Source organism: Drosophila hydei, unplaced genomic scaffold (genome assembly GCF_003285905.1).
Source record: "Drosophila hydei strain 15085-1641.00,03,60 unplaced genomic scaffold, DhydRS2 tig00000361-arrow-arrow-pilon, whole genome shotgun sequence".
Classification (NCBI taxonomy): domain Eukaryota; kingdom Metazoa; phylum Arthropoda; class Insecta; order Diptera; family Drosophilidae; genus Drosophila; species Drosophila hydei.
The window spans coordinates 696,091-719,573 of record NW_022045717.1 but is presented as its reverse complement, the minus strand read 5'-3'; the positions used below and the strand labels follow the sequence as shown (position 1 = coordinate 719,573).

General features: G+C 41.5%; 3 protein-coding genes across 4 annotated transcripts; 2 read left to right on the top strand and 1 right to left on the bottom strand.

The window, feature by feature from the left end:
- Positions 1-158: 158 nt before the first annotated feature.
- On the bottom strand, positions 159-3,671 carry LOC111604022 (WW domain-containing protein tag-325). Of its 2 annotated transcripts, XM_023321877.2 has the most exons (5): positions 2,876-3,671; positions 1,020-2,463; positions 848-953; positions 584-766; positions 159-331 (listed from the first exon to the last, which is right to left on the bottom strand). In XM_023321877.2, exons 2-5 carry the CDS (start codon positions 2,155-2,157, stop codon positions 238-240), a joined length of 1,521 nt encoding a protein of 506 aa, XP_023177645.2. In that variant the 5' UTR covers positions 2,158-2,463; positions 2,876-3,671; the 3' UTR covers positions 159-237. The 2 variants fall into 2 exon arrangements, with proteins under 2 accessions (XP_023177645.2, XP_023177646.2); XM_023321878.2 differs by having other exon boundaries at positions 251-766.
- Positions 3,672-7,279: 3,608 nt separating this feature from the next.
- On the top strand, positions 7,280-19,325 carry LOC111604034. The gene is made up of 5 exons (XM_023321891.2): positions 7,280-7,941; positions 18,164-18,293; positions 18,373-18,713; positions 18,777-18,942; positions 19,009-19,325. Exons 1-5 carry the CDS (start codon positions 7,816-7,818, stop codon positions 19,116-19,118), a joined length of 873 nt encoding a protein of 290 aa, XP_023177659.1. The 5' UTR covers positions 7,280-7,815; the 3' UTR covers positions 19,119-19,325.
- Positions 19,326-20,035: 710 nt separating this feature from the next.
- On the top strand, positions 20,036-22,891 carry LOC111604036 (secretory carrier-associated membrane protein 1). Its single transcript, XM_023321893.2, has 5 exons — positions 20,036-20,311; positions 20,541-20,759; positions 20,969-21,170; positions 22,005-22,134; positions 22,236-22,891. The coding sequence occupies exons 1-5, from the start codon at positions 20,249-20,251 to the stop codon at positions 22,642-22,644; spliced, it is 1,023 nt and encodes a 340-aa protein (XP_023177661.1). The 5' UTR covers positions 20,036-20,248; the 3' UTR covers positions 22,645-22,891.
- Positions 22,892-23,483: the final 592 nt, after the last annotated feature.

The following is a 23,483-nucleotide window of genomic DNA, read 5'->3' as shown; positions in this document are numbered from 1 at the left end:
ATCACTGCGCTGATTAGTGTATAGAGAGAAAGGGTATCTTTAAGACTAGACGATTCAGCGCAGAGTTGAAACTTAGATCAATAATAAAACAAAGTATCTAAAAGTAATATTTATAGATATATATATATTTACGAATATGTACAATATAAAATCGTATGTGGAATATTTACAATAACTGTTATACGTTGGGTGTGTTTCGGGTCACGTTAAGCGCGTAGCGTCCGGTTAATCAGTTTATCAGAATATATTATGAAATAGTAAATCCGGCTGGGAGAGCGTCTTCTTCAGGTTGCGTACGCTAAGGCGCTTTAATCCACGATCAGCCGTGCATCTGTGGTAGAGAGTAGAAGCAGTGGGAGCGTTGCGGAGCAGGGACAGGTTCAGGTACGGGGATTGGGATTGGTTTGTTTGTGGTTTAGTTAATTAGCAACGAGAGTTCGAGATCGAAAGCATCTGACAGCCGTGGACTCGGGGAACTGCGAGGGAATCAATGCCAACAACACGAACACCAGCACCACATGAACAAAAGCTTTTTGGAAGCGAGCTTTGGATTAGGCTTGGCTGCAGGAGGCGCTCCACTTACTCGAAAATGCGACCATGGTACTCGATCATCAAGTTCACGCAATCGGCCAGGGTTTCGCCTTCCCGGAGTAGCGCCTGTATGTCATTCATGTGCACACCCTGTGGCACTGTGTGAAATATCGATGGTGTTATCGATATCGATAGTGTTTCGGCGCTTATTTGCTGCAGCGGCACCTTGGTTAAACTGAGTAAGAGAGAGACGGAGAGAGCGAGAGGATACAGGGTGCCATTAAGCATAACAAGGAAAAATGCATTTGAGACTCACCGATTGAAATGGCCAAAGAGATAATCCATGGTGTCGCGATTGATCTCCGGCAGTGAGCGCATCAGTCTCTTGAGTATGTCCAACTTATGGTTCAGATCGGTGAGCACTGCAAGCAATGGAAGGGAGATCGATTAGAGAGCTCGAAAGAGGGGAACGGGTTGCTGTGACTTACGCCATTGATTGGGCGAGCCAATAAACGTTTTGGCCTCGTTGACGCTGATCAGGGGACTCTTGATCTCGCGCAGAAATAGCTTGAGCACGCCGGTGAGTGTGTGTATATCGACGCCGGGCTGACGCAGTGCGTCATAGTCATTGGCATCGATGTTGAAGCGCAGCGTTTGAATCTTATTGTAATCGCCGCACTGCCGATAGATGCCCTCCACGGGCTGGGAGGAGCGTCGATACTTCTGCTCGATCAGGTCACAGCAATCGATCACTATCCGCGGCACCGTGCGAAAATTTTCGTGCTTGAGAACCAGCTCCAGCTCCGTATCGAAGCAGGGCTCGTCGAAGAAGATGCGTTGTTCGCGCAACGTCTCCACGCTGGGCCGGCTCTTCCACCAATTGGCCAAATTCATCCAGGCGACCAATCTGGATGGACGCACAGGTGTGCCGCCATTACGTTTGCCAGCTGCTCCAGTTGCAGCTGGTGCTGTTTGTCGCTTCTCTTGTTGCTGTTGCAGTTCCGACAGCTGGCGACTCATCTCGACCAGTTTCTGCTCCAGCTCCTGAGTGTAGCTCGCCTGCGCCTGCAGATCCTGCTCCAGCGTATGCATTCGCTGCTTTAGATTTTGCCAGCGCTTGCCACACACCGCGCAGCACTCGCGATTGCCGTTGCGCGGACTGCCCGCCGAGGAGTTGCTGGAGGAGCACATGTCTAGGCTGCCATTGGACACGAGCACAGCTGTCGTTCCTGCCGACTCTTCCAGCAGCAGGCGTGTCAAATCTCGCGTGCTACTGCTCTTCAACAGCGTCAATTTGTTTGGTTTGCTGCGCAGCTCGCGGAGCAGAACAACGGCCTCCGGGCGACCAGCGCCAACTGTGAGACCTGCCTGATCCAGCGTGCAGTTGGACCCGGCGTTGCTCTCCAGGCGCAGCAGGGCCGTCGATGTGGAGCTGTGCGAACGCCCATAGTGTGCAGCCGTGGAGGGCGACGACGACGTGGTTGTCGAACGATCTCGAAAACAGTTCATCAGTCGCTTGGGTTGATGCCGACGATCGTGGGCCACGTTGCCAGCTGCGCCAATTATTAAGTGCGCCGAGTCCGGTGTTCCAGGCGTCACTGGTCTGTTGCTCGCCCTTGCCTCCATTTCAATGCGTTATCCGACTTTGAGTTCGACTTCGACTTCGACTTGGAATTCGAGTTCGACTCGTATATCGAGGCGAGGCTCTCAGTAGCAGCTTATCGTATCTTCGTCTATTGTTATTTTTGTCGCATTTGTTTCTGAGCGGGCATCTGCCTCTCTCTGTCTCCCTATCCTCCTCCCTCTGCCGCTGACGCTCTCACTCCCACGGCTAGCAGCTCATGCACTCCTTCCGCTGCGTCGACTTTGCCTTTCTGAGAGGGTCGATGACGTCAGTGATGCAAGCGACTTATCGTCGCGCCGTGGTGCGAGCTATGCGAAAAAATCAAGCCATATAAATAAGTATATACAAAATGCTTATTATTAAGTACTTCATTGTGTTGCCAGCTGCTAAAGTGAAGACTGGCTAAGAAGGACTATTCGATGTTCGCTGGAATAGCGCTTTTGTTACTTATAGCTTTAATGACATTTCAGAAGTAGAAATTAAAAACTGAACAAGAAAATATTGAAAATACTTATGCGAAAATAACGTTCGTTTGTTATCAGAAACTTTACTGTGGAATATATTTTATTGCACAGTCATTGAAACTTAAACACTTAACCAATTATTTATCTTTAGAAAACTAAACTATAAGGTATATATATGAGCAATTTGTAACGGAAATTTCAAATTTGTTCTTGCTTAGGGGTTCAGCGTAGTAATACATCACTGTGATAGCCCTACCTCGACTGTCGGAGCCAAGTGCCAATTTCCGTTAGTCCCTAATTTGTGTAACTTGCACCACTGTGCGAAATGCGTGTACTCTCGTTGTTCTGCTCTTCTTTTGCTTCTTGTTCTTGTGACCGCAAACTCTGCCCGTCCTTCGGAGAGATGCCGTTATGATGTCCGTTTCTTCGAGTATGCGAAACTATGACGCAGTGGGATCAGCCAACATTTCCATTCACATGCAGCTCGGATTTCAACACGCTCTCGCTCTGAATCGAACTATTGAAATTCTTTTAGTGCTGTGTGGCGTCTTATCGGCAACGGGTGGCTCGCCTCGCTCGCCAGCGGCCCAGCGTTTGATAAGATAAAAAAAAAAAAACGCACCAAAACAAATGCTCAAATAAATCCAACACACAGTTCTGCATGAGTAGAACTACGACAGCGACAGCGACTGCGACTGCGATTGCGATTGCGAGTTAGTGTTGGGCAGCCGCAACAAATTGGCGATAAAGTGCTAAACAGTCAACTGCCTGCTGACTTCGTTCACGATCGTCTCTCGGTGGCATTACCCTTCCCCTTAAACCCTCGCCTCCTCGGTCTGCCTTTCTCTCGCTCTGCTTCTATCTATGCAGCGTCTAGCCCACATCCATTTGCACCCATATCAATGTTTACACTGGCAGCTAAGCAAAACAACTGCCGCTCCAATGAGCAGCCACTTGGACTAGGCCAGAGTCAGCTACTTCAGCGTCGGTTAATCAATGGGTTTTGTGTTAGCGTATATGCAGAGAATATTCGTTATTTCATTAAATGTGTTACGCTTAAACAGGGACTAGCTTTTAATTCCATTCAGAATATATGTATATATTCAAAATCGTTTTACAACTGTCAGTTCTTAATGTCCGCTTCGTTTATTATATATGTACATAGATTTGTATTGGTTGGATCGAATCACTCACCTGAAAGCAAACTTCATCAATGAGCTGAATGAAAATTCATATTCAGGGTATATTTTTGTGTGGTAGATCCTATACAATACAGTAAAGGCTAAGCTTTTATTCCCACTTCGTTGTTATCGATAAGAATCGATCATTTTTATTGCTGTTTGTAACATAACTTAAGCAAAATTTGAGCTACACACATCAAAATGACTTTGCAGATTGAAAAAAAAATGAAAATGAAAAAAAAAATAAAACATTTATCTTATTTCTTTAAGTAGAGCCTTGGACTTTATTTAAAACAAAAGTCATACAATTTTTTACGCCCAGAATTAATTAGCGTTCAGGGTATCTCCTAGCCGGACACTTCCGAATAGAGCACTCTTACTTGTTCCCCTCTAACTTTATAGAGCATGTTTGCTACAAATATGCACTCAACTACTATATAATGTATATATTATAGATATTCCTGAAAACTACTGTAGATACTAATATATAATATATATTTAAGGTATATTTGATATATTACTCAGATGCTAATAAAATTTTATTGTTTGTCAATTTAAATGGCTCAGTCTACTAAATTGAATAGTTCATGCGAACAATGCTTAATATGTCTGATAGGGCATATAATCCTCGGCTACATGTATATAAATATATGAACCTTTTATCTCCATTTTAATAGAACGAATTGTCCCTGTGTTACAGTAACTTCAATTGTCACATGAACAGATTGATAAGCTTTTTGGTCGCCTATTCATAACTTGCAACATATATACAAAAACTATATACAATATAGATGGTAATTCCTTCTAAATGAGACATATATGCATACAGTCGATAGGGATTTTTATTATTTTCAAGACGTTTCTGTGATGACAGAGAGAGACAAAACAAATTTTTTAGTAAAGCGAAGTAATAATAATGAAAGAAAATCATTTCAAGCATAGCATACAACTTAAGAGATTACACTTAAATTATCTCAGATCATCTGGGATTTATTATGTTTGGATATCCTGTGGTTTTATACTCTCCGTTTTGGCTACGCAGTGGACTTTCGTTCGGTTGGATTGGCTACAAATGGGCCGCTGCTCTTGACGTTGCCGATAGCATATGGTTATTAGGGTAGGGAGAGAAGTACATAACAAAATTTATTGGCTGCAGCTGCTGCTGAAGTCATCAAACTTCAAACTCCATTGGCGTTTCACAACTTCTCGTTTTACAATTTTGAGCTTTGCACCGTTCAATGGATTTCTTTCATGCTGTTCTGTTTGCACTGGCTCCACTTACTCATGCAGTGGCATATTTATTCGATATTTTTTGAAATTACGAAAAGCCCTTGTCTGAAGCAGTAGATGCATTAAAGGTGGCAGGCACACGGTGATATCATAGTGCTCGTAAAGTGTTAGCAATTGTTATTATTATTATTTTTTTTTTTTTGTAACTACATTAATTATACGTTTTTTTATTTTAATTATGGTCTGGTAAAATATACAATTGAAATTCGATAAAAACATCACACATATCGATGTATCGCTGAAAAGTATGCTATGCGCAACCTTCCTTGGTACCATAATATAATAGCGCTGTGCAACACTGGTCGATAAACAGCCGCGCTTATTTGCATTTTTATTTAAATTTAAATTACTATAACCGCTGCTTACAACAACGTAGATAAATAAATATAAATATATATTCATATATAAATATTTATATAACTATACATGTATAAGCAATGCACACTGAATTATTGACTGTTAAATTATATTGCATTTTCGTTGAACCCGAAGCCCTTGGATTTCAAAGTTGCCATATCATGCCAATTAATCGCCGTTGTTGTTGTATTTTTCGGCAATTGCTGAAAGTTATAGAAATTTAACTGGCTAGCACAGCTGATGTCGACTTTATCTCTTTCACACGCGCTTTGGCGACTTTCATGCGCAAGGGTCTTCGCTGTGGGTCAACAATGCACACAAACGTACTTATGTACATGTGTGTGTGTCTGTGTGTATATGTTGGATGCGTCGTTGTTGGAGGCGTTGACAGCGACGCGACGTTTTCGGCGCTGACCGTTGCGGTCACCTGTTACTTTCACTGCGTCAAGCGCAGCTGCGAACACGTTTTCTGTGTTTGTCCATTGGCCAAACAATGCAAAATTATTAAAATTACAAAAACGCGGAGACAGGGCAGCCGTATTGTTTTTTTGCTCTTTACTAAAGTTTTTTCTTGCCTTACCAATAATCGCATAAATTAGCGATTCTTTCGGCAGTCGCCAGCGGAAGTCTTTTCACTTGGCTCTCACTTTCGTTATCGTTGCCATTGCCATTGCCATTGTTGTTGTTGTTGTTACTGCTGTCAAATATTTAATAATTTGTGCTAAAATGTGAATTAAATGCCCCCATCGCATACATAATAACCTAGTGGCAACGACAACAACAAGCCAAAAGTGGCAGCAATCGCAACTACAACAACAACAAAGTTGACGCTGTGGAATGCAAACGGCATGTGAAAAGAAAACGAAATAGTGGACAAATTGACTGACTGACAAGCAAGCAGCGACATGTTTAAGCTAGTCTAACGACGGCAATGACAACAGCAACAACAACAGCGGCAACAACAATAAAGACCAAGAATTGCCTATCCTGGTATTTGGTCACAGAAACGCACACATTTGTCGACTGCGACGGCCACGTTGAGAGCGCGCCCAAAAATGCAATTGAGAAAAAAACCCACGCAATAACAAAAACCCAAAATAGAAGACAACTATAAAAGTGATGAAAACAACAACGAAACGGCATGCCAATGCCAAGACAGCTCACACACACACACACACGCGCGCAGAGACTCACACACTCACATAAACCCATACCACTTGCTGTGCTGTTGTTTACCTGCGCCGCATGGCAGAGACGTTAGCGTCAACAGCGCAGTCGCAGCATCATTCCAGTGCACACAGCTGCAACGCATTGCATTATTCGGCAGAACACTGAAAGAAAATATTATCAGCAGCCTGTTTTTATATAGATGTACGTATATACGTATGTATATGGGGTATATTATATATTTGTATTTTATTAAAACTTAAATATTAAACAACATTATGTCTCTCTATTTATTACATACATATGTTTGTATCTTTTTTCAGTGTATAACTTGCCCAGCCCCTGGTTCCTGTCAACATACCAAGCAGCAAGTACAAGAAAAAATCAACAGGCTGTTACAACAACAGCCACGCAAAACACACACAAGTCCAAAAATGACAGAAACAACAACAGCGATCGCTGACGTTAATGTTTTTGTTTTTGTGATTTTCTTCTTGCTTCAGCTGTTGTTGTTGCTGGTCTTATCCAGCAGGTAGACGCGCCGGGTCGGTTGCATTTCAGCGTTGCTGCCGCCGTCTCTGCTTCAGCAGACGTCGCCGTCGTCATCGTCGTCGTCTGTTTCGTTTTAGAGCTAGGCTGTTGAAACTTGGCTCAGAGTTTTGGCGTTCAGTCCGCTGGCGAACGTCGTCTTGAGCGCAGTTTGTCGTTGTCGTTAGTCGCATAAGCCAACGTCTCAACGTGCGCGTGTGCGTGTGTGTGTTTGTGTTTGTGCTTGAGCTTGAGCTGCGCGTGTGTCGGTTACTGTGCCTGTGTTACTTGGCTGGCCCGTTCCCGTTTGTAAATTATTATACACGTTGATTTTGTTTTTTTTAGTTTTATTTTTTTCTGTGCCGGAGCAGCACAAACTGGTTGCTGCCGTAAGAAGCAGAAGCTAGCTGTGAACGTAAGAGCTAGCCGCAGCAGCAGCAGCAAAAACAACAACGATAATAATAGCAATAGCAATAGCAACAACAACAATAGAAGAACCGTATTTTTTTAGTTGTTCGGAAAAACGTCGCAAAAAGATTCGTCTAGCGGCAGCAAAAAGGAGCACAATAACAGTAACAGTAACAGCAGCAGCAGAAGTAGCAGCAACAACTAACAGTAGCAAGCGCGTTAACAGTAGCTGTTGCCAGTATATCCACATAGCTAATTGAAAAAGATGCCCTGCTCGGCCGTGACGCTATCGATAGCGACAATCTGTGCGATTATCGCCACAGCACTGCTCGCGATCGCCTTCTCCACGGACAATTGGCTGCACTATGATGTCAGACGCAATCAGATACAGGTTAGTGTAAAAAGCGTTAACAAAATGATGGCAGACGCAGCTCTCATATCATTTCTCATATCTCTATCTACAATCTTCGCATGCATACAAAGCATATTATGTATCTATGTGTATATGTGCTCGTCTGTTTGTATGTGCATCTGACACCCCCGCAAAGTCGACAAACAATAGGCTCAAATCGAGCCAAGGCCTTGTCATAGAAATAACAAAAAATTAAAACTGTGCACCACAGGTCACAATCAAAGCAGAAGCCGAAGCCCAAACAGAAACCGAAGAAGAGACGAAGTCACAATGCAAGTCGAAATTAAGGCACAGTGGGCAGGCACTTGAAGAACATGTGGACAGTGTCCAGATGTTACTAAAATGTACTTAGAACTTCATATTGTGGTACAGCTAGAAACACAAAAACAAAGAAAATGTGATTCTACAAAACCAAATGAAATTCTACCTATATATTTTATAGTACATTCAAGGGTATTAGAAAGTAATAGAATATGCCTACAATATATTCATTTTAATTTTGTTATTGATCTTCAAAATATAATTTTAATTGATTAAAGACTCCCTAGGACCCTGTGAACAATAACATCAAACAACAAAAATGTAATTATTTATAATTAATCAATTGAAAAGCTGATATTAGACCACATATATATGGGGAGTGAAAAGAACAAAAACGTAATTTTAACTCACATTTCTCTAATACTTATAAAGGCATACCACTGTACCTGCTGCTCTCTGCAACGGTTAACGTCTGCAGCGGCTTCGTTAACAGTAACAGACGCGCGTGTTGTTGCTTAGCGAACAGAAGAAAAAATAAGGGCATGGCGCAGCGTGTGAGGCACATAAGAGAAGAAAGGTCGAAAGCGAACAGCAACAGGCTGGCTGGCAGCGCATGATCAAAGGGGCGGCCAAGCGGCTGGGCGGTTGGATTGGTCGTTAACGCTAAAACTTTCTACGCGAGCGCTTAGCCAAGCCAAGCGACACGACTACTGTGGATAAATAGGAGGGACGGGGGACGAAATAATGAAGAAGACGATAAAGGAGACGAAGAAGCAGCAGTAATTTCTCATTTTGCATGTAATACACGCGAATAACAACAACAAATGGGGCTTGTAGGTGCAGCTTAGGCAGAGAGCAGAGACACAATGAGCGAGAGAGAGCTTCAAAACTGTACACATATATGCGAGTGTGTGTTTGTGCGCATACTTCGCATACCAAAACAAGCTAATAGCAGCGTGTGCTGAAAATATTTGCACGTTTTTAACATTGGCGCTAGACGATTGGCTTTACTTGCGCTCGCTTAAAGGTTAATCCTAACAGTGTTGCCAGCTCGCCGAGAGTGAGAAAGAGATAAATGCAGATCGATATAGGAAGAGCACGGATGCATAATATGCACTCTGATCATAATATGTATGCACGTATATGTGTGTGTATCTACGTAGATGTCTGTATGTATGCATTTATAAAGCCCTTAGAACGAGGTAATTACCTCTTTTTTGGCTGTTGTCCGTCCTAGCTACAGCAATTGGTAACGCTGTGCTGTTGCATTTTAATTGGCCCGTAGCAAATCGATTGTAATGCCCCAAAATACACAGCATGGCTGGAGGCAGCCCTGCGCGGCATTACATTTCAACGGCTCGCAGCTGGCGTATCTAATGCTTTCTAATTAGCTGGACAGCCGAGTATTGCATAGCCTAGCATAAGCAGGGCTATTCACATTAATTATAGAACGGTCGTTTTTAAGATTTCTTTTCTTTGTTTTTTAACTCTAATTGTCTTCTTAATGAATTCTTTGAAGTATCGTGGCGACTTACAACACTGCTCAGCGCAGTATTTATTACAATTGTTTTCTTACACACTTTATTTTCTTGCTTCGTAGAACTAACGCTTGGCGGATTACTGTTATCAGTTGCCTTTGTTGTTCTGTTCGTGTTTGCTCTCTTTGACGCTCTCTTTGTGACTCTTTTGCTCGATTCTTTGTGCTGCAGGCGAAGCAAGTTAAAGCGTCTCATAGAAACACAACAACAAGAACAACTTCTGCTGTCGCTGTCGCTGCTGCTGTTGTCCATTGCGTCTGCTTGTTCTTTCCACTTCCAACTACTTTAGCTCTACTCTGCTTCTTCTGGTTTCCAGTACCTGTCTGCGTGCCAAAGCAAAAATTGTTTATTTTTTTCTTTCTTTTTCTTGATCGTTAACTTAGCCAAAGCCAAAGCCATTTGGCTAAAGGGGGCTTGGCCAGGGAAGTGGGGGGCGCTTGGTTATACGTACGTACATATGTGGCATAACCGGTTTTGAGTTTTCACTCGTTTCACGTTTTCAAGTCTCTCAAAATTGGTATGCGATACCCGTGGCCCGCCTCAAAGCCCCCGCCGTCAGGTTGCCAGATCGCCGGCAGCCCTAAGTCGCCATTGTTGCCGTTGCCGTTGCCGTCGTCGTCTTCGTCGTCGTTGTTGTTGTTTCGTCTTTTTATTGTCGCCAGGTTCGAATTCACGATTCGAACCGATTGCCAATCCAATTGATGAAACTTTGCCAGCTTCGCTTGGCTTGCTTAAAAGAGAAAACCCTTCCTATTAGCCACTGCATTTGTCGTCGTCGTCGCTGTTGCCGTTGTTGTTTCACTTCTCTATCTTTCAGTTCGTTTCGTTTGCTGCATTTGCCTTGTTTTGGTGCCGTCTGGCAACAAAAAAAGAAATGAAAAGCTGAAAACTTGTTGTTTTTACCATTTTTCCACACGATGCTTCAAAGTTTTGGCTCTGGTGCAATGCTTCATTTTCTTCATTTCTTTTATGTTTCTTTTTTGCTTGTTTTCTTTTTTTTTTTTCAATGAATGAATTTCGTGTCATATTTTTTACGCTTAGTAAGCGCTTTGATTTGTCAACTTGCAAGGCGAAACACATGTTAATTTGAGACTGCAAATATTAATTAAGCTTCAGACAAATTACTCATACGCCATGTGTGACCAGCAGCAGCGGCAGCGACCCAACATTAAATTTCTTTTGTGTTTCTCTTTTTTTTCTTGTAACTTTTCTCTTCTTGCATTTTTGTTATAGGGTCAGCTGCTTTATTGATATTGGTATTTACAGGGTATCTAAATGACGATATTGCCACATCGTTGTGCTGTTCAAAGTAAACTTTATTAACTGCTTTACAGGACATCTTCTAGACCATATCGAAGGCAGATCTTTGATTATTAACTTAGCCAAAAATACACTAAAAATTACTGCAATTTACAGGGTATGCATGTTTCTATTACTTATATTTTTTGATTTTCAGTGCATAGTCGAGATTCTATTCCTTTCTGATTCGGATGCCAGGAAGAGTTTCGATTGATACAATGAAAATATATTTTTTACAGGGTACTTATTTAGCTATAGCTGTGCTTTAAGTTATTATGATCATGCTTATTATATGAGCAGCTACTCAAATTTCCGAAATACACTGCCACAAATAGTGTAGATAGTTTTAAATGAGCTCTGTGGCTTTGCTTTTCACTTTTCACTTTTGAGACACAGTCAACTAAATAAAATTTTAATAATAATTTTATTTGAATTTGAATTCGAACTGTGTTCAAAGCCTTTCTCCAAGCAGTTGAGCTGCGAGTCGAGGCATTCGAAGAATCATTTACTTATTTATAGCTTGTCTATAATTTATTGAAGAGTCAGCAGTCTCAGCAGTCAGCATCATTAGCTTGGTTAATTTGTATTTTATTTGCTGACATCATGTGAAATTCCAAATTGGTTTATCACCTACAGCAACTACCGCAACAGCCGAGAACTCGATGCCATTTGCATAAAGTGAATTGCATTTGGCGTTCGGTTACCAAACACCGCCAGTCCGCTTAATCAGCCAAAGTCTCGGTGTAGCTGGGCGATTACTTGTTCTTCTCCTTCTTCTGCTACTTCTTATTGTTTACAGTTGGACAGAAAGCGTTAGGCATCGCGAGTTCTTTAACAGTGTCGCAACTGATCGCAAGCAAATAAACAGTTGTGAGAGCTGATCATTGAGATGAGTCAACATTTAAGTATGCCCGGCTTGTCATCTTCCTGCTAAAGTTGACAGCTAGTTGCCATTCTCTCATATTATGTCGAGAATACATGTTTTTGCTGTTGTCAAAGTTGACAATCGGACGTTAGCCTCTTTAACTACCAGCTGTTAAGCTTGACAAGCAGCTATTTTACTTTTAGCTTACATCTTTTTGCTCAATTTAATGGCAGACTTTTGTTAAATATATATGGGCTGAACTGTCAGTTATCTATTTGAACAGTTAACCTGGGGTTATATTGACGTCATTGTCAAAGCTCACAATCGGATGTTGGACTTCATATAAATTGGCTTTTTCAAAATTTGAATATATAAGAATATATCTTATCGAGTGTGTAACTTATTTAACTGTCAGTTTAACCTACCGTTAATCTAGCTGAACTGTTAACTTGTAGTTAACTTGACGGCGCTGCCAACTAGCGATAGCTAAGCCGCAGGCATCTCAAATAGACAGTTAGCGTAGCAACAGGCCCGAAAGATGATTATCTATTTGGTAATCTTATCTAAATACACAAATTATTGGCGTTGCCAGATCGCAGAGAAAACACATTCGCCACAGATCTTAACTGAATTCTTCACAACGTTTTTTGGCGCTTTCGCCATGCTCACACATGATAATGTCCGCTAAGTTCTTGGAGCTGCAGATTCAAATCTTTCTCACACGACTTTTGTAGCCTACTTAAATCGCAATTATTTCGGCCACTTGAGCGTGCGATTTCAAACGCTTTCGCTTCCTATGAGCTCGATAAGCGTCGTCCCCATCGGACTCCCCTCGCCCTCTTTCACCCGCTCTCTTGCTGAATAAGTAAATAATTGAAATTGAATCGTTTGGGTTGAGTTTAATATTTTGTTTCTTTAAGCTCTTTGATTTTGGAGTTTTTTATTTCAAGTTTTATTATTTTATTATTCTTCTTTCTGTGCGGAGGGGGGCGAACTTCCGCGTGCCTTTTGCCATAATTATAGTTATTATTGTTTCCATCTGTCTAAAGTACAACAGACGAGTAAACATTTAGAGATTGAAGATCTATTGTCAATGTCGCGCTCCCACGACCTTTTTTCCAATAGCAAAAACAAAAACAAAAAATAAATAGCTAGAAATACGTTTGAGCAATAAAGCAACGTCAAGACGAAACGAGATTTTAGCAAACAAGCTCAAAAGCATATATGATCTTGCAGCAATAAAAACTACGACAAATTGTCGCAACTTTTGTTTTTTTTTTGTGCTTGCCCAACTAATTATACCCTGTACTCGCGTAATTGTGAGAAATGCATTATCAGTGCGGGAGGAAAAGCTCTTCACACAGACACTTGCAACTCTATTTCTGTTCGGGTTGATGAATATTATTTAACTATATGACTTTTCCAGTTGTTGTTGCCTATGAGGGACTGGAAATAGAAATAAATGTGACATATCAAGTGGTCATAGGAAAACTCTAGCTAAAACACTTCCATGAAATCGATAAATATCGATTATACCTAATGATCTTATACATCAAACGATCTTCGAATTGCTCTAGCTGAAATTTCTATAGTGCTGTCTTGATAAAATATAATATGCCATAATACATATCACAAAGTATTTCCATGAAATCGATAAATATCGATTAAAGCTAATGCTCATATATCAATAACGAACTTCAACTTGCTGTCTTCTTTGAATATAATCTTTAATATACATATATCACAAACTAATTTCATGATTTCGATAAATATCGATTATATCTGACAGACTAAAAGAGCTATGTAAACTTTGCTTCTCACAAGACATCTTTTAGTTATCGGCCGATAAGCCTTAGGCACATTTTTTGCAAGGTATCTAGCTAGTCGAGTATGCCCATCTGTTTGGTATGCGATGTGATTTAATTTGCCGCACCCAAAATATGTGTCGCCTGCATTTTGACGGTTTTTTTTTTCGTTGAGTTATTTGGTTTCTGTCTGGCTCCTCGCCTCCGTTGGCGCAGATATTTGTAAACTCGATCGCGGCCTTGGCCAGCTCCGCAACACCGCAGCTCTTTGGCATCCTGCACACGTAGCTGGGATTTGGTTGACGATTGGCTAATCATCAACATCCGCACGCTGAGCGGCAGAGGGGGGGGGGGGGGGGGGGGGGGGGGGCGCAGGTGCGTTGCGGTCAGCTAAGTAAACTCGTTTGGCTCAGTCATAAAAATAGTTGGGCCTTATTAATATCTGTGCAACGGCCGCAGCTGCCCAGCGCCAAGCGTCAGGCGGAGCAGGCGCCATCTGTCTATGCTCCACAAACTGGAAACTGCCAACTGCTAACTGGCATCTGGCAGCTGGCAATGGTAGAAAAGTGCATGATAGGGTCTCTTTTTTCTTTCCACGTACAGTACGCAGCTGAACTGCACTCGTGTGTCTGGAACAAGTCTGGCTGGGTTTTTTGTTTCGCTTCCTGATCGCGCACAAGCCGTAAGCTGTAAGCTGTAAGCTGTAAGCTGATCGCATTTCAAATGTGCTAGGCAAACCATATGCAATTGGCGTGTGGCCAGTTGGCTTTAAAGCCAAAGCTGTTTGCTTCATGGTCGACTTTTGTCTACTTATCGATTTGCATTGAGAATGCAAATCCAAGAATGTTTCTATACGGAACAAACATAAAGCTGAGTGATCGTAGCTGCAGTTCACATATCAAAGGCTAAGAACACATCGACTTCATTTAACTAGATACGACGAGCTGAAGTGATAACCAGATCAGTTTTCTGTATAAGTTTTAGCTGCAATGATCGACTATTCTCGATCAGTGATCAAGCAACGAGAGTTCAGATAGATAGATCTAATCATATGCCAGCTTACAAGCAGTAGCTATTAGAGAGATCACTCTTAAGCTACACACTGACCTAGATGATCAAGCAAGTTATCTTAGAGCTATTGATCGCAGACTGTTGTCAAGCAGATCAGTTGAACTGATCAGTTAGAGTAGCAATATAAGACTGTAGGGCTAGTGGTTCCAGCTGTCATGGAGATCAGCTGCGCTCGATAAGTTCTTTGTTCAGGATCCTCAGCTTACAGATCAGCTTGAGGCATTAGCTATATAGATTGCTCACATGTCAGCTAGCTGGCAACTCGATTGGGTCCATTTAGCGGCGCGCTGAGCCGCTCAATGGCTGCTCTTAGGTAATGCGAGTGGCAGACATGTCAGGTGTCACATGCTAATCGCACGCTTCGCATTTGAGAACACGTAGCTGGCTGTTAGACGCAACCGAGACGAGCCATATATAGGGCCGATGTACCTGAATCATTCACACACACACACACACACATGTGCCGAAAATTTGAAATGGCATCACGTTCCGCACGTTTGCCACATCAAATTCTACATTTTTGGATACCAAATTGCTGAGCACAAAGCGGAGGCAGCCCCGCCCCTTCGCTCCACACATCAAAAAAAGAGAAAAGCGTTTTGTTGGCTACCAAAAAGAAAAAAATCCAAACGTGTTTTACCTGATGTCCGGTACTTAAATAACAATGCGACGGCCCCAAAGAAAACTTAACAAATTTTTTATCGACAAGGCAGAGAAAGAGCTAAAGAGTGAAGGAGGGGGGGGGGGGGGGGGGGGGGAAGGGTGCTCTCCATATCGAGCTGCAGAATTGGACTTATGTAAATTTGTGGATGCTTGTGAAAAGTGTTTTTCGCTTACGCAACAGCACGAAATGAAAAGAAATAAAAAAGAAATGAAAAAATAAACAACAATCCACAAAATGGAACTGGGAATGGGGAACTGGACAACGGGGCAACTGGGAGCTGGGTGCTGGGAGCTGGGAGCTGGGAAGGTGCTGCCCGGCCAAAACTCTTATGAAATGCTTTTCGCTTTTCGCTTCGCTTGGTTCGGACCCGGCTGAATGTTGTTTGGCTTTCTGCTCTCTGCTCGAGTCTTGCATTGGCGCATGGCCTCTGCTCCCAGTGCCCCTGCCCCTTGGCCCATGCTCCACGCCCAAGCGGATTAATTTTGTAACTTTCTTATGAAAGTCTAGTGTATGGCAATTAAGGGCCGCCGTCGGCCCCGCCCAGACCCCCCAAGGCCCCCACTGTCACAGCTTTTGGAGTCGTTTAATTGATGTTATATTCGAGCTGAGCTTGCTCAAATTGGGGGGCGGTGGGCGTGGACGGGCTTGCATTAGAAAACCATTCAGGTGTAAAACGCCTCGAGAAATCAGTGGTGTGCACCAGGCCGCAGAGCTTGGACTCCAGCCAAACGAGAGCATCAATTGGGCATAGCCACATACATAGACACATCTAACTAGCCAAGCTAATTGTTCAGTTACGCCCAAGTGGGCAAGTCGAATAGAGGCAAGTCGAGGAAAGCTCGAAGGTCGCATCGAAAGTGGGGAAAACCCGGCGGATTACCAATTCTTAGGCTTATCCCTAATTGCCCTCAAAACGACACCTCAAACATCAAGCACGATTTAGTTGTTCTCTAACTCTGTGAAGAAATCAATACCAATTAAGATTGGTTCACAGCCGGAACTAGTTCGATTATTCAATACTTAAGAGAAACAGCTCAAAAATATACCACGATGAAGTTCTACTCTAACTCTATGAAGAAATCATTACCAATCATGATTGGTTCACAGCCGGAACTAGTTTTATTTGTAGTCCGGAACTAGTTGGAACATTATAATACCTAAGTAAGACAAGAAACAATCTAAAAGTCAATCACGATTAAGTTCATTTCTAACCTCATTAAGAAATCATTACCAATTACGATTGGTTCACAGCCGGAACTAGTTCGAACATTACAATACTTAAGAGAAACAGTTCAAAAATCTACCACGATGTAGATCTACTATAACTCTATGAAGAAATCATTACCAATCAAGATTGGTTCGCAGCCGGAACTCGTTTTATTTGTAGGCCGGAACCAGTTGGAACATTATAATACCTAAGTAAGACAAAGAAATAACTCAAAAGTCTACCACGATGTAGTTCTACTTGAACTCTATGAACAAATCACTACCAATTATGATTGGTTCACAGCCGGAACTAGTTCTATACTTATGTGAATTCAGTTTCAGATTCGAAACTTGCTTTGACTGGAACTTAAGTTGTCATTTGTAGGAGCTTTGAAGGTTAATGGAACCATACTTAGTTGAACTTGTTGCAAGAACAATATTTGATATGAATAGTTCCAATGAGTTCATTTGAGCTAATTTTCGATTTTGTAGTAACTTTTTCGTATAGTTCAGTTGCTGGCAGTCTCTTGGGCTTATCTATCAGTAGAGCTATAGCCATCTGCAACTGGCTCTGGTTTGGCCTCGACTGATGATTAGCGGTGCTAACCGTCGGATTGACAATGGAAGACCTTCAATTGTAAGACTCGAGAGTTTTTGCTACACAATTCGCAATGAATCGCTTGAAATGACGTATGGGAACTGCGGAACGTGTTGAACGGCAACACGATCTGATAAGCAACAACAACAACAACAACAACAACAACAACGCACGCAGCTCGCTCAACGCCCATTGTCAGATCTCGATATGAATACGTACACCTAGACCTGTGTGTATTTATGTATTTATGCACATCCGCGTATTATTTCGAGTCGAGGCGAGAGATGACCGGATGATGATCGAGCAATAGCAGCAATAAAAACTTATTGAGATGGGGCTAGACAAATCATAAGAAATCTTTAATTTGTAATTCGTATTCCGCGCTCTGTTCACAACGCCCACACTGGAACTGGTTCTCGGAGCGGTCGCTCGAAGACCCGTTTATCAGTTCTTCCAAAGCGGCTGGCATTGATTTGCATATGAAGACTTTGCTCGGCTTTGCTTTGTTATCGATCAAAGCCACATTTCAAATGTGAAGCGTTGATCAATTGTTCTTGATCATTGTAGATTCAAGGTACTTTAAAAATACATCGAACAGCCACTCCACTCTACTCTAAAGATATGAACAAAACTATGTGTTTGCTAACGTTTCTTATCGATTTCTGGCATAAAGTTATCGATCAATTGCAAGCAACTTGGACTACAGATCTTACTCTAGAGATACATGGGGCTTTGTTGACGTTAGATAAAGAAAATTAAAGCCAAGGCTCTTATATTTCTTATACTCTTATACTTCTTATACTGGCACTTATACTCTATACTTATAACATGCGTAATCCGAATTAAGAATTTATTTTGACTATGTAAGCTCAACCTTTTCTTCTACTTTTTCAGACCTTTGCCGCCAAGCATTCGGATGCGGAGTCGCTGCTGCATAACTTGAATGTGAAATATTATTATTATACGAGAACCCGTGGCCTGTTCAGAATATGTTATCCCAAGGAGCGTCCGCCGGTAACGGCAGGTAAGCTTCATCAATAATGCCCACCCAAGCTGGAGACAAATGCTAAACTGAGTTCCATTTCCATTTCCACTTCGATTAGTGCCCACCTATTTGTCCCCCATTGAGACGCACTGCTCGAACATCGATTACTTTCCGCAAATAGAGGATGATAAGATATCGAATGAGGATGCTACGTCCAGGCTGCATTTGGCCCGCTCCTGCATTGCGCTGTTCATCATTAGCTTTGTGACCATATTCTGTGCGTTCTGGACGGGCCTATCCGGCTGTTGGAAGCGTTCGTCGGGCGCTATAACGGCCACATCGATCCTTTTGCTGGTCACCTGTTTGCTGGCCGCTGGAGCTATGGGTCTCTGGCATACGGTCGAGTTCTTCGAGAAGGAGAAAGTCGTGGGCGAGGACTACTTCCAGCAATGGAATACGGTGCGTGCAGAGCTCCACATCAACTGGTTGGACATTTTTTAATTCAATATTTATGACTTGCAGGTGCTGCGCGATAACACAAAGATTGCCTACGATTGGTCCTACATTGTGGCCTGGACAGGCATTGGCACCTGCCTACTGGCTGCCATTCTGCTGTCCGGCGCCGCCATCTGTCTGCGCAACGAGCGCGAGAAGGAGGAGCAGCTTAACCTGCAGTATCTGATGCCAGGTGAGTGATGCCAGCGCTCGCAGCTGAAGGTGAAAGTCCAGTCTAATCGGCCCTTTCCCATTCCAGTTTACTCGCAGAAGCAGCCACCCTATCCGCCCTACGCCAATTACGCCCAGCCGCAGATCTATCCGGGTCCCTACTACCATGGCTCCCAATACGGACCCTACAATTATTAAATTGGCAAACGAAATGCACAACGAATATGCGAATGAAAGCAGAAACAAAAACAACATGCAAAAAAAAAAACAAAAGCTTGAAAACTTAAATAAAACATTTGAAACGTTTTGGGATCACAAAAAGAGAAGAGACCGGAGCTAGAGAAATTTTGGTTCGAATTGGAATGGCGGAAAATGCTCTGATCTTTTTTTTGCTATCGAAAGCTATATACGCATATGCACATATATATATATATATATATATATATATATATATATATATATATATATATATATATGCGTGTAATGCAATTCAAATTAACATATTTACAGTCTTTTTTTTTTAAATATTATTTACATAAATTTAGTTTGTAGCTTCTATATGTTTTGTATAGAAATCGTGGGTCTTCAGTCAACATGCGTCGAAAGTATTTGGTGCGTAAATTTCGCAAAGAATCAAGAGCAAAAAATTAAGTGAAAAATAATGGAAAATGTAATAAGAAAAGTACTTACAGCAAATCTATATAGACAGAACAATAAAGATTTAATTTATTGTAGCATGTAACGTACATGTAGCTTATAATTATGTGTAATAATTACAATAATAATGATAATAATATTGTGTAAGCATCAACTTTTTTGTATATGTATATGAATATAATGAGTATAACTTTACAAATGCGCTGCTAAGCGTTATTTTGTCTTCCAAGTACATGAAATGCTTGTGCACGTGTTAAGCTGTACTTTTAATTAATAAAAGTTTCTTACGTTATATGATATTTGAATTTGGTTTTTGTTTGTTGAATATATCGATAATAATCGAGTCTGGCAGTTCGACTGCAAATTCTGTGTTGGTTAGTTCCTGTAGTATATCGATATACAATTAATCGATAGCTTTGCAGTTTTTGGTATATTAAATACTGTCATGTATTCAACCACTTGCCGCATGCGGTCACACACTAATAACCATTACAGCTCACACTCGAAATCGCGCAACTGGTCACATCGAATTCCGTAAAATCGTCACTCAAAAGCAAAAAAAAAAAAAGAAAAGAAACCAAAAGACCAGGCGAAAAATTCGCAAAAACTGTGTGCTCACAATTTAGCACAACATCATCAACAATAACACTAGCAGCAAACACAACGACAAAATGTCCGGCAACGGTTTCGATGAAAATCCATTTGGTGAGCCCAATCTGGATAACCCATTTGCGGTAAGCCTGACAACAAAAATGCTGTTCACGAAAACCACACTCACACACACAGGCGCACATATTTGTATACGTGTGTGTAGGTGCAACGACGACAGCTCATAGGCCAATGTCTATATATGAGTGTGTGCGCGCTTGTGTGAATGTGTTCCGCCTACGCTGTGCACAGCAGTTTCTTTGATGTGTATTTTTCGTTTTTTTTATACACATTTTTTGTTTGTTGTTGACTTAGGATCCCGCCATACAGCAGGCGACGCGCATGTCCACCAATGTATCACTCGAGGACTACAATCCATTCGAGGAGCAGGCGAAGCCACAGCTGCAAATCAACTCCACCAATACGGCGGCCGTCGTGCAGCCCCTCTCACAGAACATTCCGGCACCGCAGCCACGTCTGGCTACCGGCTCAGTTCCCAGCACCAGTATACAAATCACATCCGAGGAGCTGCAGGTTAAATGCAAATGAATTTTAGCTAGTCGCGTGTGCCAGTTACCAGGCGACTCGCATTACAACAATTATTGTTATTGTTGCTGCATTGCTGTGGCTGCAGCTGTGCTCAGCTCTGCGTGTGTCTGTCTGTGTGTGTTTCATACAGTAGACACACGCACACTCATAGATAGCCCTCGTTACAGTTAGCTGATTGTCTTCTCAATTTACAGCGCCGCCAGGAAGAACTTGATCGCAAGGCTGCCGAACTAGATCGCCGTGAACAGCAGCTCCAGGGCAATGTGCCACAGCTTAATAATTGGCCACCCCTGCCGGATAACTTTTGCGTCAAGGCGTGCTTCTACCAGGACATAGAGGTCGAAATACCGCCCGAATTTCAAAAACTTGTCAAGCATTTGTACTACATCTGGATTTGTAAGCATTGCGTTTATTATCGACGCTTTTATTGTTTTTAATTGAGACACCCCAAGTCTGATAAGAGCCGAATCGCATTAGTCATGCCATCAGCTAATAAATGTCGATTATTAGACCGCGAAAGCTTAACTACAGCCACAGCTACAGCTACGGGCCCCATATGAATGCCAAACAAAGAGCCTTAAAAATACCTCTACCATATCTGTATATGAATAACTGAACAAAAGTCGTTAGCTTTGATCGTATCACTAGCCAAACAAGCTTATCCATTTATATGTAAAGGACTTTTCAATTATGATCTCTGAGATTCAAAGAGCACGAGATAAGAGAAACATTTGTTATATGCGAAGCGATCTTCTTAATGTGCATATTATATATATATACACATAAATATATTTATATTATATGTTTACAACTGTGTAGAAGATAAGCAATCAGGCTTATTAATGAGCTAAAAGACAGACTAACAATCTGACTGGATTGTTGGCTGTATATTTAACGTGTTTGTCTGTCTTTTGTATTGTCAATCACTCAATCTATCAGTCCGTGTGATGTTCTGTCTTACACTTGGTCAATCAGTCAACTAATCTGTTAGGGTCTCTTATAGTCAGTCAATCAATCAGTTGTTCGTTTCTCTTCTACTTTGTCAATAGTTAGTCAGAGCTTTAGATAACCTCATTCAATCAGTGCTGCTAGTCTGTCTCCCAGTCTGTCAATCACTTACCAGGCGATATTTTCAGCAAGAATTTTTGGCTCCACTCACTCAGGCTATCTTCTCTTAGGGCAATTATCATATAACTATGAACATCGATTAATTGTAGTAAATCTTTGCAGTTTACACTATGACGCTGGTCGCCAATATTCTCGGAGGTCTCATCTTGTTGTTCCACTCAGGCATATTGTCCAACCTGTTCTTGGCCATCTTCTATACGCTGCTGTTTACGCCCGCCTCATACGTCTGCTGGTATGTACATATCTCTATCGCGCTCTATCTGAAACGCTAACCGTATCTCTTGCATCTCTCGTTCTCGCTTTGTGCTGTTTCGCTCTGTTTGGTGTTTGAAGGTTTCGGCCCGCGTATAAGGCGTTCCGCAACGATTCGAGCTTCAATTTTATGGTCTTCTTCTTTGTGTATTTCTTTCAAACGGTCTACACAGTCATCCAGGCAATTGGATTTAAAGATTTGGGCTATTGCGGCTTCATAACGGCCATCTCACAGTTCCAGAGCAATGCCTGGGGCATTGTTGTTGGGCTGTTGCTCTTGATAATCGCCTTCTGTTTCACAATCACCGCTGGCGCCAACATCCTGATGATCATGAAGATACATACTATCTATCGCAGCACCGGGGCCAGCATGGACAAGGCCAGGGCAGAGTTTACCACAGAGTTTTTGCGGAACCAGCATGTGCAGGAGGCGGCCTCATCGGCAGTTAGCTCGGCGGTCAATTCACAGTTCAACAATAGCAGATACTAATCAATCAATCAATCGATCAACCAATCAATCAATCAATTCAATTCAATCCAATCCAATCCAATCCAATCCAATCAAGCTAACAACAATTCACCAATCAACAACCAAAAGCACAGCAAAGCAAACGAAACAGAGCCAGGCCAAGGCAATTGAACCAAGTCAAGCAGCAGCACTAAATTATGAAACAATAAGTAAACACACACATACATACACACACACACACACACGTGTCTATATTATATATATATATGTATATTTATGTATTTATATACATATTAATATAAATATATAGGTATACTTATATTTGATACATATATATATAGCTATAGCAATGCTTGTAGCGTACATTGAGGAGCATAATTAATAACAAATTGCTTTTGTGCATAACAAAATAATAATAATAATGCAATTCCTAAAATGCCGTCGTCCTTATTACAATTAACTACTGTAATAATCTATATACTATATATACAGATATATATATAATTACATTTATGGAATCTGATAAAATGGAGAACTTCTAAACGGCACGCGTTGCCTTAGTACACATTCTGGCCTAAAACAAAGCACTTAAAGCACACACAAACATATATATATATATATATATATATATATATATAAATATATATATATATCTGCTATAACTAATATATAAAATATTTTATATATAACTTGAGAAGTACGCAAGAGTTGCTTCTGGCTGTTGTGTTTCGCAAAAGTGTCCTAAGAAATTACTAAGTTATGAATTTATAAACAAAAAAAGGAACAAAAAAAAAGAAAGATGAAAAATAATTATATTAAGTAAATGCCTAATGCAATTTCTTATTAGACGGGAAAATTGT

Bases quoted from the DNA above. Each gene is read 5' to 3' on its own strand.
- LOC111604022 (XM_023321877.2), bottom strand. From the start codon at position 2,157: ATGGAGGCAAGGGCGAGCAACAGACCAGTGACGCCTGGAACACCGGAC. The intron at 767-847 runs GTGAGTCTCAAA...TCTCTTACTCAG, and splicing joins CTCTTTGGCCATTTCAATCG to TTTAACCAAGGTGCCGCTGC. The intron at 332-583 runs GTAAGTGGAGCG...TCTCTACCACAG, and splicing joins TACCATGGTCGCATTTTCGA to ATGCACGGCTGATCGTGGAT.
- LOC111604034 (XM_023321891.2), top strand. From the start codon at position 7,816: ATGCCCTGCTCGGCCGTGACGCTATCGATAGCGACAATCTGTGCGATT. The intron at 7,942-18,163 runs GTTAGTGTAAAA...CTACTTTTTCAG, and splicing joins TCAGACGCAATCAGATACAG to ACCTTTGCCGCCAAGCATTC. The intron at 18,943-19,008 runs GTGAGTGATGCC...TTCCCATTCCAG, and splicing joins CCTGCAGTATCTGATGCCAG to TTTACTCGCAGAAGCAGCCA.
- LOC111604036 (XM_023321893.2), top strand. From the start codon at position 20,249: ATGTCCGGCAACGGTTTCGATGAAAATCCATTTGGTGAGCCCAATCTG. The intron at 20,312-20,540 runs GTAAGCCTGACA...TTGTTGACTTAG, and splicing joins ATCTGGATAACCCATTTGCG to GATCCCGCCATACAGCAGGC. The intron at 22,135-22,235 runs GTATGTACATAT...TGGTGTTTGAAG, and splicing joins CCCGCCTCATACGTCTGCTG to GTTTCGGCCCGCGTATAAGG.